Below are 16796 nucleotides of genomic sequence, written 5' to 3'. Positions count from 1 at the left end.
TTCTCTAGGAAAACCTTTAATACAATTGAATTTGAGCAACATGCTCTAGTAGAATGTGCCATTGGTTGTGGAAAGGTTAATTCTGAACAAAAAAATAAGTTTACAATGAATGTGAAATAGTATTTACTCACTAAGAACAGGAAGAAAGACAATACAGCTGAAATTATCAAGCCCAGAGCTACCAAAGAATCCTATATAGTAGAATTCAGCAATATGCTTACCAAACAAAAAGCTGCTGTCGTCCATTCCCAAGTTCCACGCCCCAGGGGAATCCTGCTTTTATTCCTTGGGTGAATTTCCAAAAAATTGTGTTCTTGGTTTCCTTCCTTACCCAATGTTCTCCAGTGCTTATCAGCCTTATAAATTGGAGAACACAGTAAATTCCCTTATATTTTAGTTTCAAAATCACCTACTTTTAAAAATGTAGGGACTTCCCTGGCCATCTGGTGGTTAAAACTTGGCCTTCCAATGCAGAGGGGATACAGGTTTGATCCCTGATTGAGGAGCTAAGATCCCACGTTCATTATGGCCAAAAAACCAAGACATAAAACAGAAGCAATATTGTAACAAATTCAATAAAGATGTTAAGAATGGTCCATGTAAAAAAAATCAAAAAAAATCTTTTCGGTGTATATGATAAATATTAGGAAGAAAGAGGCGATAAAATAAATTACCAGTCCACAAAGAGTGGGGGTAGCTGGAAATGATTATCCAGGGCTTTCCCTTGCCTCCACTTCCCAAATGGTAGTGGTGCCAAAGAACATAGGAGGTAAAATAGAAATTTCTCCTGCAGGATAATACTGTAGTTCAGTAGAAAAAATCCTTTATGTTGATCAGGTTTAAAGCTGCTTTAATAATCACAGTAGGCCATTCATATGTTCATGCTAATTTGACCGTAAGTATTTCTCAATAAATGTATCTTGATATGGCCCATGCATGTAAGTTTATCTTAGATGACATAAATACGTCTTTAAATATTTGTCTTTAAATGCCACCCCTTCAACATTTATTAAAATGTGATCATTGCATACTCTCTATTATGCAAGAATCCCACTTAAAATTGGAGTATAATTGCTTTACAATGTTGTGTTAGTTTCTACTGTACATCAGCGTGAATCAGCTATAGGTATACATATATCCTCCCCTCACTCTTGAGCCTCCCTCCCACCTCCCCTCCACCATCCCACCCCTCTAAGGTCATCACAGAGCACTGAGCTGAGTTCCCTGTGCTATACTGTAGCTTCTCACTAGTAGTGAATTCATGTCAGTGCCACTCTGCCAATTCATTCCGCTCCATTTCTCTTATTATTTTTTGTACTTACTTTAATAACTAGGAATACTCCCGATTATCTTTTTGGAACAAATGTAGATATCCTTAACTCTCTCAAGATTCCTTTCTTATGTATGTCGTATAGTAACTTCAGGAGGTCCAGTTTAAATCTCAGTTTAGCATCTAGGAAATTATAGTCCTGTATTTCCTACAAAAGAAAGGATTAGATGAGTCTCTTGGAGAAGGAAGTGGCAACCCACTCCAGTATTCTCGCCTGGAGAATCCCATGGACTGAGGAGCCTGGCAGGCTACAGTCCACGGGGGTGCAAGAGTCAGACATGACTTAGCGACTAAACCACTACCAAGATGTCTCTGATGCTGACTTTATTATTTCCATATCACAGCTCACTTTGCTCTCATATCCGTTTCAATCTCTACTCCTTATATGATAACTGTTTTTCAACCAGTGCTCACTAAAGGAAATTGACAGTCTATTGACATTGATAGCCTATCGTGGACAGTAAGACTTCTGGAATTCCCAAAAGAATAGATGGCCTCTTGAGACTTGAGAATGGCCTCTCTCCCTGTGAGTCTTAGGGTCCTCTTTTATATGCTACAGTTTGCTTATGTAATTATGTTTTTGATTTTTAACTAATTATCTTCTCCTTGAAGTGAGGGTCTTACATTGAATCCCCAGCTCTTAGCACAATGACTGACACATGGTGGGTGCTTAATGCTTAGTAATTGATAAATGAATGAATGAAAATGTCAGCTGCAGAATTAGAAGCAGCTTCCCACAGTTCCCTCCACACCTAACACATTCCTATTCCCCTGACTTGTTGCATGTCCTCAAGTGTCTGAAACATATGACACCATGGTCTGGAAGAGGCTGATCGTGGGACAAAAACACAACATTATTGGGTTGGCCAAAAAGTTCATTCTAGTTTTTCCATATGACATTACGGAACTTTTTGCCAATCCAATAAATAACACAGAACCATAAAGCAAGAAAATTCCTTCCATTCAGGTTCTCTTTCTATCCTTCTGATTATTTCCAGGAGAAAAATTAGTTTGGAAATAATAGGTCTTTAACACCTGCCCAGCAGTTGCTAATTTTCCTTTACAACAAAGAGCAGATCAAACTTCAGGCTTAGAGCCTCCCATTGCAATACGACCTAGATGAAATCTATTCTCTTTATTTCACTGTATTCATTTTCATCATTACATTCTATGTGTGAATTATCTATCAGTTCTTCCTTTAAAGTGGCAATGTAAAATTTTCTTTAAAATATTTTAAATAGAAGAAATTTAAAGAAAATATTAGCTGGTACACAGATACAGGCAGGAATCTTGAGAGTGGTATGCAAATGATTGGGATTTGGTAAACTAGATCACTTCATCCTTTTGTTTATTTTAAAGACTATAATTCAAACTGTTTTCTCTCTGTGTCTCTAGAAGGCATTGCAGTGAAGGATTACCTACTGAAGGCTTAAATCGAGTGGAAACTATTTCTAATTTAATGAACTGAATTATTCTTATCCTGTCTGAACCATATGGGTTTATATTATATTCTTTTTTCCATATTGTTTAAATGGAACTGATTCCAATATCATTTAAGGCTGTAAACTGAAGAATCAGCATCCCAGAGGAATGAGAGCAACCCGAGGGAAGTGACTGACCGAGCCAGCTTTCTGTCCCCCATCCTTAGCGCTGCATCTTGCCCATGTTATATGCATTCACACATTTGTTAAGTGAATGAATGGGCGGATGGTTATAATGAATGGAGCTGCAGGGATGTCTCTGCTACATATCTCTTATAGGCAAGCAACACATGGTCCTCAAGAAAGGGCTTCAAAGATTTTATATTAATAGTAACATGATCGAGAGCAAAGACATAAATCTTTACAAATCCAAATTTGAATTTCAGTTCTTCCATTAATTATTTATACAGCCAAGAGTAAATGACTTTAACGTCTGAGAATTACTTCTCACCCCGCCTGTAGAGTTGTTGTACATCTTAAACATGATAGAAATATATGTAAATATGTCATGTAGGGGGTTTTGGTTGCAAACCACAGACACTGACGATAGCTAAATTAGGCAAAAAAGGAATTCATTGTAATGATATGGGGAAGGCCACAGACTGAAGAGAAAGCTGAGGATCCAGGTTTGGGCAGACCTGACCCAAGGTGGCTTGAGGGATCAAGGTAGCCTGAGCTAAGGGATAACATCCCTTGAACGCCATATTCTCATTTTCATAAGAACTTCATTTTTTATTTCAAATTTTTGAAAAGTAAATCTCACCTCTCTAAGGCTTAAAATTCCAAGGCAATTATCAGTACTGATAAATAAAATGATTATTGTAGTCTCTTGAGAATAGGATAAACAGGAAATACCCGAGTTCTTGTTTTATTTCAGCCATTTCCCTCAGGGCTTAGTAAAATTGTTGAACATTTCTTTTTCTTTATCCTGATCTCTCACTGATCAATGGTAGTGTTAATAGAATTCCAGTAGCTCTGAAAACTTGAAGAAAATATGAAAAAGGAATAGGATCTCATCTGTCACTAGAAATGACACTATTATCCTGGAACTTAAGGATCTTATCACTTAAATTTCCCACCTTTTGCTTTAGGGGTCTCTCCCCACATTTGAGAGCCATACAGACAAAGACTACCATGCCAATGCAAAGGAAAGTCACAAGTCTTGTATTTCTTAACAGTGCAGTATAGAAGTGGAACAAGTTAGAGGAGAGAGGTGAAAGTGGTCCACTCCTCAGGGAGGAGTTGTTTTATCACTGACATTGTTTAGAAGGAAGGAGGTGTTTTATCACTGACATTGTTTAGAAGGGAGGAGGTGTTTTATCACTGACATTGTTTAGAATCACCACCATAAGGTGGTGATAAAAAGCAGAACAACTTTGACTTATTATTATTGCCTAAAAGTCTATAAAGAAATTGTTACCTGCGCCCAGGACAGACATTCCCACAACCCCACCTCACTGTCAGGCTGTTCATGCAATGCACTTTATTTGAACCTGAAACTGTTTCTCTTCAGAAAAAGAAAGGAGAAAGGGACAGATTTTATTTGGCTCAGTAGGGATCATAAGGAAACACAGAGCTGAAGTAGAGAAAAATGAGAAGGTTCGTTTATGAAAAGGAGTTTCCTTCAGTATCCATAGATTTGTTTGACTTAGGACATTAATGATGTAGGACAGATCTAAAAGAAACCTCTCACAGAATACCTGCTAAGCTAGGTTTGCTGGTTGGTTAGTTTTAAGAAACCTAGAAAGGCAATATCTCTAGGCTCAGGAAAGCCAAGTATATTTTCAAGAGGAACAATGAGGAACTATTTTAAATGAAAGGGAATGGAGAGAGATTAAGAAACTCAATGCCAGAAGAACATTTTCCTATTCCCTACAATATGGTTTCTGAAAACAAATTGCCTTTTCCTTTTTCTAAGGCTAATCAAGAAAAAAACAAAACTTTTTTTGTTTGTAGTATATATAAAACGAACATTTAAGCAAGCTGCAAGAAAACCTTCTTCTGGCTCTGACATGGAGATTTTCATTTCATGCATTATTCAGGACTACCCATTCTGGATCAGTGCAATTCATAGCAGTTTTCTCTACTATGCTCATTAGCACCAAATATGTACGCTTTGTGGGAAAGGATAGATAGATAGCGACTTTTGTTTCCTATTAAACATTTTTACTAAAGTGTAGTTAATTTAGAGTGTTGTTTTCATTTCTGCTGTACAAGAAAGTGATTCAGTTATACATCTATGCATTCTTTTTTATATTCTTCTCCATTATGGTTTATCACAGGATGTTGAATATAGTTCTCTGTGCTATACAGTGGGACCTTGTTGTTTTATCCATTCCATATATATAGCTTATGTCTGCCAACCCCAACCTCCCACTCCGTCCCTTCCCCTAGTAAATTTTGAAAAGTGGCTGGAAGATATTTATGTTTATTCATTTCAGGTATTCTTACAAGGAAACTTTAAATTTTTTAAAGCGCAAAAGGAAGAAAATCTTTTTATACATTTCCCCAGTGACTGATGATGTTGAGTTTATTTTTGGGTGTTTATTGGTCATTTATTTATCTCTTTGGAAATACGTCCATTTTTTAATTGGGCTTTTGCATTTTGGTGTTGTATGAGTTTTTATAAATTCTAGATCTGAGGCTCTTAATCAGATAAATTATTTGAAAATATTTTCTCCAAATCTATGGATTTTCTTTTTTTACTTTCTTGATAGTGTGCTTTGGTGCACGTATTTTTTTTTTTTTTTTCTATGAAGCTCAGTTTATCTGTTTTTTCTTTTGTACATATGCCTTGGTATGATATTTAAGAAACCATTGCCTAATCTCAGGTCAGAAAGATCTATACCTCTGGTTCCTTCTAAGCATTTTATAGTTTTAGTTCTTACATTTGAGTCTTTGATTCATTTGGAATTAATTTTTGTATATTATGTGAGATAGAGGTCTAAATTAATTCTTTTGCACTTGGATATATAATTGTCCTTAGGACCATTTGTTAAAAAAATTTCTTTTTTTTTTTTTTGGTAGCGCTGAGCAGCTTGTGGGGTCTAGTTCAATCCAGGGATTGAACCCAGGATCATGGCAGTAAAAACACCAAGTCCTAACCCCTGGACAGCCAGGGAGCTCCCTTTTTTATATTTTTGTTTTTAAAGATTATTTTTTTCTTTATTGAATAATATTGGCACTGTTGTCAAAAAACCAGTTGACTGAAGATGTAGAGATTTATTTCTGGATGATCAGTTTTATTCTGTTGTTCTGTATATCTGTCATTATGCTTGTATCACACTGTTTTGTTAAATTGACTTAAACCTGTAGATCAATTTAGGGAATATTGCCATCTTAGCAGTATTAGATCTTCCAGCCCATGAACACACTTTCCATCTCTTTAGATCTTTTAAAATTTCTTTCAATGATGTTGTATAGATTACATCTTTTACCTTCTTGGTTAAATTTACTCCTAGGTGTTTTTTGATGCTATAGTAAGTGAAACTCTTTAGTCAGTTTTATTTTCAAGTTGCTCATTGCTTATATATAAAAATAAAACTGATTTTTAAATGTTGAACTTACATCTTACAACTTTGCTGAATTTGGTGTTTAGTTCAGATTATGTGTGTGTGTGTGTTCTTTAGAGTTTTCTATATATGAGATTGTGTCATCTACTAATAGATACAGCTTTACTTCTCCCATCCCAATATGGATTCATTTTATTTCTTTTTTTCTTGACAAATTACTCATACTAGAACTTCTGGTACAATGATGAATAGAAGTGGTGAAAACAGACATTTTTGCCTTTTTCCTGACAGCAGAAGAAATAATCTGCAGATTCCTTCTAGCTCTATCAAATATTTGACTTGTAATAGTCTTATAACTCTTTCTTCTCCCTTATCCTATCTACTTACAATCAGGTCAAAAGAAAGGAAGGTTACTATGAGATACGAGAGCTAAAGCAAGTAATTGGAATTGATAAAATTACCTATATTGGGGAAGCTGAGTTGTGGGTTTCCTTCTTATAATAGCAGTAACTTAAAATAGTCACCACAGTCTTACTGAACTTCATGTCTCATAAATGTTAAAGTCTATTTTTGCCTAGGTGATACTGATCCTTTTAAATATATCCAGTGATTAAAAAGTAGCGTATGTTACTTCTGAAAATGAAATTTTGAGAAATAGATGAAAAGCTTGATAAGCATGAGGGCTTATGACCACTTAAAGCAAACTGAGAAGTAGGACTTCAGCCTTTTTTGTGTTATTTAGTATCAAGGCTCTTTTGCCAAGAATTGAGTGGCTTTATATTTATAAAAGAAAATAATCACCTCCTATCTTTCATCAGAAGCATTTATTTTCCAGAATTTCTAATAAAGCAGTAAAATTAATAGAAATTCAAATCTAATGGAGAACTTTAAGACTTTAGGATTATTCCAATTAAGTTAGTAGAAGCTTGTATGGCTTGATTATGTACATATTCATTTCCTTGTAGTAAACAAAAAAGTTGTGGTTGAATCAGAGATGCAAATATTCTGAAAATGGAAAACTTTCTGATACTAGAGGTTTAAAATTTTGTTGTTAGTGTAACAAAAACTCAAAATTGTATCTGACAGGTTAGAGCAGTCAGCCCATTGGAAAGACAGGTGCACCAGACTTAAGCCTCTGGGGAAAATATTATTTAGAGCAGTAGCTCTCAAACTATAGCCTTCATCAGAATTTATTTAAAGGGCTTGTTAAAATACAGGTTTCTGGGCCATAACCCCCAGTGTTTCTGACATAGTAGATCTGGAGGGGACCCAAGAATTTGCATTTTTAACAAGTTTTGGGATGATGTTAATGCTACTGGTTTGGGAACCACTGGCCTAGAGCAAGTGGCATCTCAATTGAACCTTGAAGGAATATGTACAAATTGGCTAAATTAGGGGTTTGTATTGATGAGGGCAGAGGGAGGGGAAGTACAGGAAAAGGAGGGCAAAGGTTCAGATAGAGGACACCATATGTTGTTCAGAGACCTGGAGGAAGGCAAGAATGGTGAGCGATGAGCCTGCTGAAGCAAGGAGGGACCAATTTTTAAAGGCCTTTTAGCATCCTAAGGTAGCTGGATTTGGGTGGAGAAGCACAGGACTGTAAACAGGAGAGAAACAGGATCAGAAGTGCAGTTAGGAACGTCGTTGTGGCTTTAACGTACAGTGTGGCCTGATGGTGGAAGAGAACAGTAAGGATACTGGTTAGGAAGCTACTAGAGGAAATAGGTTGATGACCAGGAGCTGTACAGTGGCAGTGAAAATGGAGAAAAATAGAAAGATTTGAAAGATATTCTAAGTGTTTAAGAGGTAAAAATTAAATTATTTTAAAAAATATTTTTTTATGGCTGTGGCAGTTCTTAGTTGTGGCACGTGGACTCTTCATTGCTGTGCACTCAGTTCAGTTCAGTTCAGTCGCTCAGTCGTGTCCAACTCTGTGACCCCATGAATAGCAGCACACCAGGCCTGCCTGTCCATCACCAACACCTGGAGTTCACTCAAACTCATGTCCATCGAGTCGGTGATGCGATCCAGCCATCTCATCCTCTGTCGTCCCCTTCTCCTCCTACCCCCAATCCCTCCCAGCATCAGAGGCTTTTCCAGTGAGTCAACTCTTTGCATGAGGTGGCCAAAGTATTGGAGTTTCAGCTTTAGCATCAGTCCTTCCAATGAACACCCAGGACTGATCTCCTTCAGAATGGACTGGTTGGATCTCCTTGCAATCCAAGGGACTCTCAAGAGTCTTCTCCAACACCACAGTTCAAAAGCATCAATTCTGCGGCGCTCAGCTTTCTTCACAATCCAACTCTCACATCCATACATGACCACTGGAAAAACCATAGCCTTGACTAGATGGACCTTTGTTGGCAAAGTAATGTCTCTGCTTTTTAATATGTTATCTAGGTTGGTCATAACTTTCCTTCCAAGGAGTAAGCGTCTTTTAATTTCATGGCTGCAATCACCATCTGCAGTGATCTTGGAACCCCAAAAAATGAAGTCTGACACTGTTTCCCCATCTATTTGCCGTGAAGTGATGGGACCAGATGCCATGATCTTAGTTTTCTGAATGTTGAGCTTTAAACCAACTTTTCACTCTCCTCTTTCACTTTCATCAAGAGGCTTTTTAGTTCTTCTTCACTTTCTGCCATAGACTCTGATGCTGGGAGGGATTGGGGGCAGGAGGAGAAGGGGACAACAGAGGATGAGATGGCTGGATGGCATCACTGACTCGATGGGCACTAGTTGTGCACAACTAGGCTTCTCTGTAGTTGTGGTGCCCTGGTTCAGTAGTTGAGGCATGCGGGTTTAGTTGCCTGGCCAGAGGTCGAACCCAAGTCTCTTGCATTGCCTGGTGGATTCTTAATCACTGGACCTCTAGGGAAGTACCCAGATATTCTTAATTATGCATTTGCTATTTGGAACATAGATGAGGGAGAAGTATCAAAGTTCCTCCCTAGGTTTCTGCTTTGAATACTTAACTGGTACTGGTCATTCAGACAGGTAACACATGAACAGTGGGTTAGAGGAGACAGGAATTGAGAGAGTGATGATTTTATTTTGGGACCTGTTGATATCCAATGGGTAACTGAGTCTACAGATCTTGAGCTCAGGAGAGTGATCTCAATAAACCAAAGTTACAGATTTGAGACTCACCAACAGGTACATAACTGAAGCAGAGTCATGGTTGGAATTTCCCAGGTATAACATGTAGAACAAAAACAAGATGACAACATTTAGGAGATCCTTGAGGAGAAGTCTTATTTAAAAGGAAGACTGAGGCAGAGGACTCTGTCCTGGAAACTAAAATATTGCAGACAGAGGAGTAGGATGAAAACCAAGAGAATATGACATAATGGAAGCAATCAATTAGAGGGGCTTCCTTCATGGTCCAGTGGTTAAGACTCCACCTTCCAATGCAGGGAGTAAGGGTTCAATCCCTGGTGGGGGAGCTAAGATTCCCTGTACCTTGCTGCCAAAAAACAAAAACAAAAACATAGAGGCAATATTGTAACAAATTCAATAAAGACTCCAAAAAGTATCCACCTAAAAAAAAACTAAAGAAAAGAACAAACTAGCAATTAGATCAGATCAGATCAGTCGCTCAGTGTGTCCGGCTCTTTGCGACCCCATGAAACGCAGCACACCAGGCCTCCCTGTCCATCACCAACTCCCAGAGTTCACTCAGACTCACGTCCATCAAGTCAGTGATGCCATCCAGCCATCTCATCCTCTGTCGTCCCCTTCTCCTCCTGCCCCCAATCCCTCCCAGCATCAGAGTCTTTTCCAATGAGTCAACTCTTCGCATGAGGTGGCCAAAGTACTGGAGTTTCAGCTTTACCATCATTCCTTCCAAAGAAATCCCAGGGCTGATCTCCTTCAGAATGGACTGGTTGGATCTCCTTGCAGTCCAAGGGACTCTCAAGAGTCTTCTCCAACACCACAGTTCAAAAGCATCAATTCTTTGGCGCTCAGCCTTCTTCACAGTCCAACTCTCACATCCATACATGACCACAGGAAAAACCATAGCCTTGACTAGACGAACCTTTGTTGGCAAAGTAATGTCTCTGCTTTTGAATATGCTATCTAGGTTGGTCATAACTTTCCTTCCAAGGAGTAAGCGTCTTTTAAATTTCATGGCTGCAGTCACCATCTGCAGTGATTCTGGAGCCCAGAAAAATAAAGTCTGACACTGTTTCCACTGTTTCCCCATCTATTTCCCATGAAGTGGTGGGACCGGATGCCATGATCTTTCTTCTCTGAATGTTGAGCTTTAAGCCAACTTTTTCACTCTCCACTTTCACTTTCATCAAGAGGCTTTTGAGTTCCTCTTCACTTTCTGCCATAAGGGTGGTGTCATCTGCATATCTGAGGTTATTGATATTTCTCCTGGCAATCTTGATTCCAGTTTATGTTTCTTCCAGTCCAGCGTTTGAAGAAGATAAGCATATAACCTAAATATAAGCCCTTATAGTAATTTTATAAGCTCAGACAAGAAGTGTGTGGAAAGTGAAAAAGTAGAGGTAGATATATGCTGCTGCTGCTGCTGCTGCTAAGTCATTTCAGTCGTGTCAACTCTGTGCAACCCCATAGATGGCAGCCCACCAGGCTCCCCCGTCCCTGGGATTCTCCAGGCAAGAACACTGGAGTGGGTTGCCATTTCCTTCTCCAGTGCATGAAAGTGAAAAGTCAAAGTGAAGTCGCTCAGTCGTGTCCGACCCTCAGCGACCCCATGGACTGCAGCCTTCCAGGCTCCTCCGTCCATGGGATTTTCCAGGCAAGAGTACAGGAGTGGGGTGCCATTGCCTTCTCCAAGAGGTAGACATATAGTGACAGCCAATTCCTGGATTTCCATAGTTTTTTATCATTTCAACATGATTTCTTTATTTATGATGTACATAAATTCTTATTTATGAATTTATTTACTATTAATGAGAACTGAATATATACTTTAAATATGCCATTTTGTATTAAATTTTGGAGATTTTTTTGTAGTCCTTATATATATTACTGTGTTCATTGAGAATAGTGAAACCTTCTCAACAGATGATAGCTTAAAGATTAATCTATGAAAAAATAGTCGGAAAAGTAATCTGTGTAAGTTTAATGGTTGCACTTTTTCTACAGCTGTATTTCATATAAGTGCATGTCTAAGGATTTCACTTTTAGAACTTGGTTTCTAGGCAGTGAACCCATGTAGACTAACAAGAGCTAATTTTTTTTAAAGATGTAGCAGAATTTTCTCATTTTATTTTAAGGCAATCCTAGAAAAATGCGTCTTATTCCATTTTACAAAAACCAATATCCTGAAATGCTTAGACTGCAGTGCAGAGTTATGTTACTGTATTTTCTAGTGTTTGAAAGTCAGTAAAATCGATAACAGGAGGCTCATGAGGGCTGGGCTTTGGTTTTTCCCTCTCTGGAAATGAGATTTGGGGACCTGACAATCTTGAATTCTCAGACTCTATGATAAATACCCATGGAAAACATGAAAATGTCTGATAATTTGGAAGCTGGTTTCTTGACTAAAAGATTACTCTACTGGGATCATATAGACTTCCTCTGCAAAAAACAAGCTCATCTGGTTAAGAAGTAGTATATTTTAAAGATAGTTATTTTAAAAATTCGCTCTTTGCTCTCTTTGAGCAAATATGTGAAAATCTTCAAGTAACAGAAAAATTAATGACTTTCCACATCTCGGCCATAGAAAGAAAGTATAAATCATAACTCTTTTTCTCTGAAGCAGTGGTTCTCAACCCAGTGAAAACCCCTCAAAGTAACTTGAAAAATCCCTAGGAGTTCCTCTGGGTTAAGGAAAACTTCTACTCTTGCCAAACCTTTCCACCCACTGTCCCTCAAAGACAACATTCCTCAAAGACTTTGTTATGTTTTTCCCTTCAGTTAGAATATCCTCTTATATCTTTTCTACTTTCCTCCATTTCTGTCAATTGATATCCGTCAAGGCCCAGACCAACTACCACCTCCCCTCTTTATCTAACTTTAAATGTAGTAGAATCTATAAAATACTGAATCACTGTGAAATTGTTAGTTTTATACCTGAGACTAATATCACAAATCAACTATACTTCAAAAAAAAGGATTAACAGTGGGTTTAATTTGGGAACAAGTACAAGTGATTCTTAACAGGCAGCACTTCAACTCCCTGGAGCAGAAGTGTTTGAGGCCTGTAGAGGGAGGCAATGCGTTCGCTACCAGTGCTCGTGTGTTTCACCCAGGGAATGGAGAATACCTGCTAATCTGGTGAACTACAGCTCTTCCTTGATTTACAGTAGAATTATATCCAGATAAATCCATTGTAGATTGAGAGTATCGTTAAGTTGTGAGCGCATCTAACATACCTAACATCATGGTTTAACCCAGTCTACCTTAACTGTGCTCAGAACACTTACAGTAGCCTCCACTTCGGCAACATCATCTAACGCAAGGTCTGTTTTATAATAAAATGTTGAATATCTCATATCATTTATTGAATACTGTACTGAAAGTGAAAAGCATAATGATTGAATGAGTACAGAATGGTTGTAAGTGGATCAGTTGTTTAACCTTGTGATCCCGTGGCTGTCTGGGAGCAGAGGCATCAGGAGAGAGTATTGTACCACGTACCATTAGCCCAGTTAAAGATCGAAATTCAGGTTCAAAGTACAGTTTCTACTGAATGCTTATCAATTTGTGCCATCATAAAATCAAAATATCACTAAGTCGAAGTGTTTAAAATTGGGGACTGTCTGTAGTTAAACAATGAGTAAAGTGATCTTTTGTATTCTTATTTTATACTAAAACCTTTCTGATGTTGTTCCACATTAAAATTGAGGATAAGTATTTTATTCAGAATTAATTCACACTGTGTGTTAGCTGAAGGACAATGGAGTTAAAGATATGGGTTAAAGTGAAAGTTGCTCAGTCATGTCCGATTCTTTGTGACCCCCTGTGCTATAGCCCACCAGGCTCCTCTGTCCATGAATTCCCCAGGCAAGAATACTGGAGTGGGTTGCCATTTCCTTCTCCAGGGGATCTTCCCAATGACCCAGGGATCAAACCCAGGTCTTCTGCATTGCAGACAGACTCTTTACTGTCTGAGCCACCAGAAAACCCAGAAATATGGATAGGGGGAGGATAAATATGAACATGCTAGAAAATAACTTTCTTTACTGGATATAAGGGGGAAGAGCTATCAAAGCCCTGCATTGAGAGAAAAGATAGTAAAAAACATCTAGATTATTTCAGGTGTGTAAGTTTCATTTCTGGATTTATAATGATTTTTATGAATAATTCATAGGAACATTTAATATGTTGAAAGAATGAGATGGAAGAGGAAGCAGAAAAGCTGAAAAGATGAATTTATTTAGAAATTGATTATGGATACCCTTATAGTACCATAAACCATTATGGTAGTTTATGTCAAGTCACAACTTTGTGACCTAAAATATCAGAATGAGAGTAGGGAGTTAAAATCAGCTAGGAATATTCTGGAGATGATATTAAAGAAAGGATAGCTGGAAAGATCCCTATAGTAAGGTTGAATTTTGTCTTCACATCATTTTCAGAGATGAAACAGTTCTTAGATACCATGTAATCCAGTAGTTCTCAACGCTGGCTATGCATTTGAGTCATATATACACCAAAAAAATGAATGTAGTTCTTGTAGGTCATATCCCAATCTTCTTCTTTAATGCAATAGTCTTATTGATGGGTATTTAAATAGTCCTCTTATTGCTTTTGTTTTTGTACTCATAATTATTTTTCATTATGTGATACAATGATGACAAAGGGAGGCTACAAAAAATTATTTTCAAAAAATACCTTTTATAACATTCTACTATAAAGAATAACTCATTTAAGGAAATTTTTGACTTAGTATAATGTAAAATCCAACTACCAACTTTCAGGACTATCTTTTGATCCCTTAGAAACCCAGTTTGAGCAGTGTTTCCCTATGGATGTTTCTAAGGTCCTGAGAATTTTCCTTGAAATATTAAGACATCCTCAAAAGAATTCCATCCTACACAAATCTATTGACTCACTGACCTCTAACACAGGATATTTGTTCTGCTATTGGAAGATAAAATAGAAAGAAATTCAGTAATGATAACAAGTGACACTTTTTTTTTTTTTTTTTTTTTAGTGTTAAAATTCTGCCCAAGTAAGTTTGGGTAGATTTAGATTTCACCAAGAAAGACCAGATATTTTAGAGTTTTACTTCCTGGATGTTAGGTTTGCCTTCACATTTTGATGTCTTGCTCTCCCAGGGTTTTGAAGGTGTTTCTTTCACGAACAGCCCAGAGGATTCCATACATGACTGGTGGACGGGTCATGAGGATGCTGGCGGTAATACTCCTGGTAGTGTTCTGGTTTCTCGTTGGCTGGACATCATCTGTTTGCCAGAATTTGGAGAGGCACATTTCACTCATTGGCCAAGGGCGAACGTCAGATCACCTCATCTTCAGTATGTGCCTCGTCGAGCGCTGGGATTACATGACAGCAGCCGGTACGTGGTCACTCGGTTTGTGCGGTTGTCTTCTGTTTGCCCACTAGCATGACAACGGACTTCCTCAGAAGCCTTGCCAAACCCTTTCACAAACTCTAGAGGAATTTTACCCATTTGGTTTTGGTAAAACAATATTATGAAACGGACAATAATGATATGTGGAACGCAAACTTTTTCTGGGAGTTCCCGTTATTTTTCAGAGGTGTGCAGCTTTGTTCAGAAAATGCCCTTCTTTGTGCAAGAAGGAGAAACACAGTAAGTAAAGGCAGCTTCTTTATACACAGACTTTCTGTTTTCCATCCTATCAGTGTGTCCCCATTTGGCTAACAGTATCGATTGTTTTGACTTATTTATTTTGGGAGAAAAAAGGAAATGTGCTGGTATTTTTAATATTGTTTGAGTCCTGTGATATATCAGAGTTGGTCTCTATAGAGTGCTCTGAACAAAATTTCTAATTTATCTTTCCTCTAAAGATAATTTATTGGGAATTCTCTGGAGTTCTGGTATTATACAAACACAGAACCTTGCTACTTGTGGGGAGTAAGTTATGTGACTGAGAAACTGGAGAACTTAGAAGAAGCCCATGATGAGTTGGGCCAAAAGCACAGATTATTTTTCTGGTACCTCAGTTTTTTGGAAAATGAGAAAGAGAAAATTCCATCGGAATTTTTCTGTTGTTAATATTGGGCTATTTTTAAACTAAGCCTGCAAAGATACAAAAACATTTTATTATTTTGTTGTCATTCCCCTCAGTCAACCAGGGACAAATCTTAACTTTCTTTGGCAGATGTCAAAAATAAAAACATGAATTTAATTCCCATTATCTATCTCCCGCATATTGGCAGTTGTTTGTGGAATGTTCACATTTAGTATTTTGCTGGAAGCTCATAAAATGTGTACATTGTTTACAATTTGAATGGAATAATATTTTTCTGAGAGGGTATTTTAGGACTCATATAAGCCTGGTATCTGTAGTAATAAAGCAATGTGGGTACATAAAGGGAATGGTTATAGCACTATAATAATATATAAAGTTAGTCATCATTATTTTGATCAATAGCAATGAAAATATCTGTAGTTCCATATCAGTAGATATCAATATCAGTATTAGAAGATAAAGCATGGGTAGGAAGCAGTTCTGATTCTGACTTTCATCTGAATGTGAAAATTAAACAAATTGTGTAGATATAAAATTTCTACTTAATAGAAACCTGTAACATTAATTTACATTCTTCAAGTTGACCAAACTAAGAAAAATCATTTCCCAATATTACTATGAAGAAAAGCACATTACATTTCTTTTATGTTTTACAAAGAATACGATATTCAAAATACATAATGAGGCGTCATTAGGTTGGCAATGAAGAAGCAGAATGAAGCCCAAGAATTTGCTCTGTATCAGGTTCCCAGGTGATGCTTCTGCTTTTGGGTGTGAGACCACACTTTGAGAAGTACTGCTGTATGTCCTTCTCGATTCTAATGATGCCAACTCCAAAATCCCTGAATTTGGGTTGTCTGTGTGGGGCGGGTGTGGGTGTGTGTCTTCTAAAAGCAACCTAGATTGAATTTACTGATTCATCACATCACTTTCTGATTCTCCAAATTCCTTTAACAGATTTTCAAGACTCACAGTAAACTTAAGCAGCATTGTTAATCCAGCATTATTTACAATGTATTTTAACATTACCCTCTTTTCCAGTTAGGCATTTCCTTCCTGTTTCACACAGTTCCTACCCACCTCCACCACTCTCCCTATCAAAGGAAATGTTCTTTCTACCTCTTTGTAATATTCTAAATATTACCCATGCCTCAAAGAACTTCTCTTTTATAAAGATTCTCCTAGGTTCTAGTCCAAATGGTTGTCTTCCTTCATTGAACTACCACTGCACCAAGAGACTTTACCACCTAATTTTGCTTTCGATTCTCACTTATCTTTATAACCCAATAGTAAACTACCTGATGAGAGGAATAAG

General features: G+C 37.5%; 1 protein-coding gene across 3 annotated transcripts in view; it reads left to right on the top strand.

Annotated features, from left to right (window-relative positions):
- GPR158 (G protein-coupled receptor 158) overlaps positions 1 to 16796 on the top strand; it is a 305034-nt gene that overhangs the window by 264670 nt on the left and 23568 nt on the right. For all 3 annotated transcript variants that reach the window (XM_086334348.1, XM_086334349.1, XM_086334347.1), the window contains one exon: positions 14585 to 14823. In XM_086334348.1, the coding sequence (XP_086190474.1) occupies positions 14585 to 14823 (239 nt within the window). The remainder of the gene's footprint in view (positions 1 to 14584; positions 14824 to 16796) is intronic.

Source organism: Bos grunniens, chromosome 13 (assembly GCF_055505025.1).
Source record: "Bos grunniens cultivar Pamir isolate PY7600 chromosome 13, Bosgru_T2T1.0, whole genome shotgun sequence".
Taxonomy (NCBI): domain Eukaryota; kingdom Metazoa; phylum Chordata; class Mammalia; order Artiodactyla; family Bovidae; genus Bos; species Bos grunniens.
This window is presented reverse-complemented; position numbering and strand designations above follow the sequence as displayed.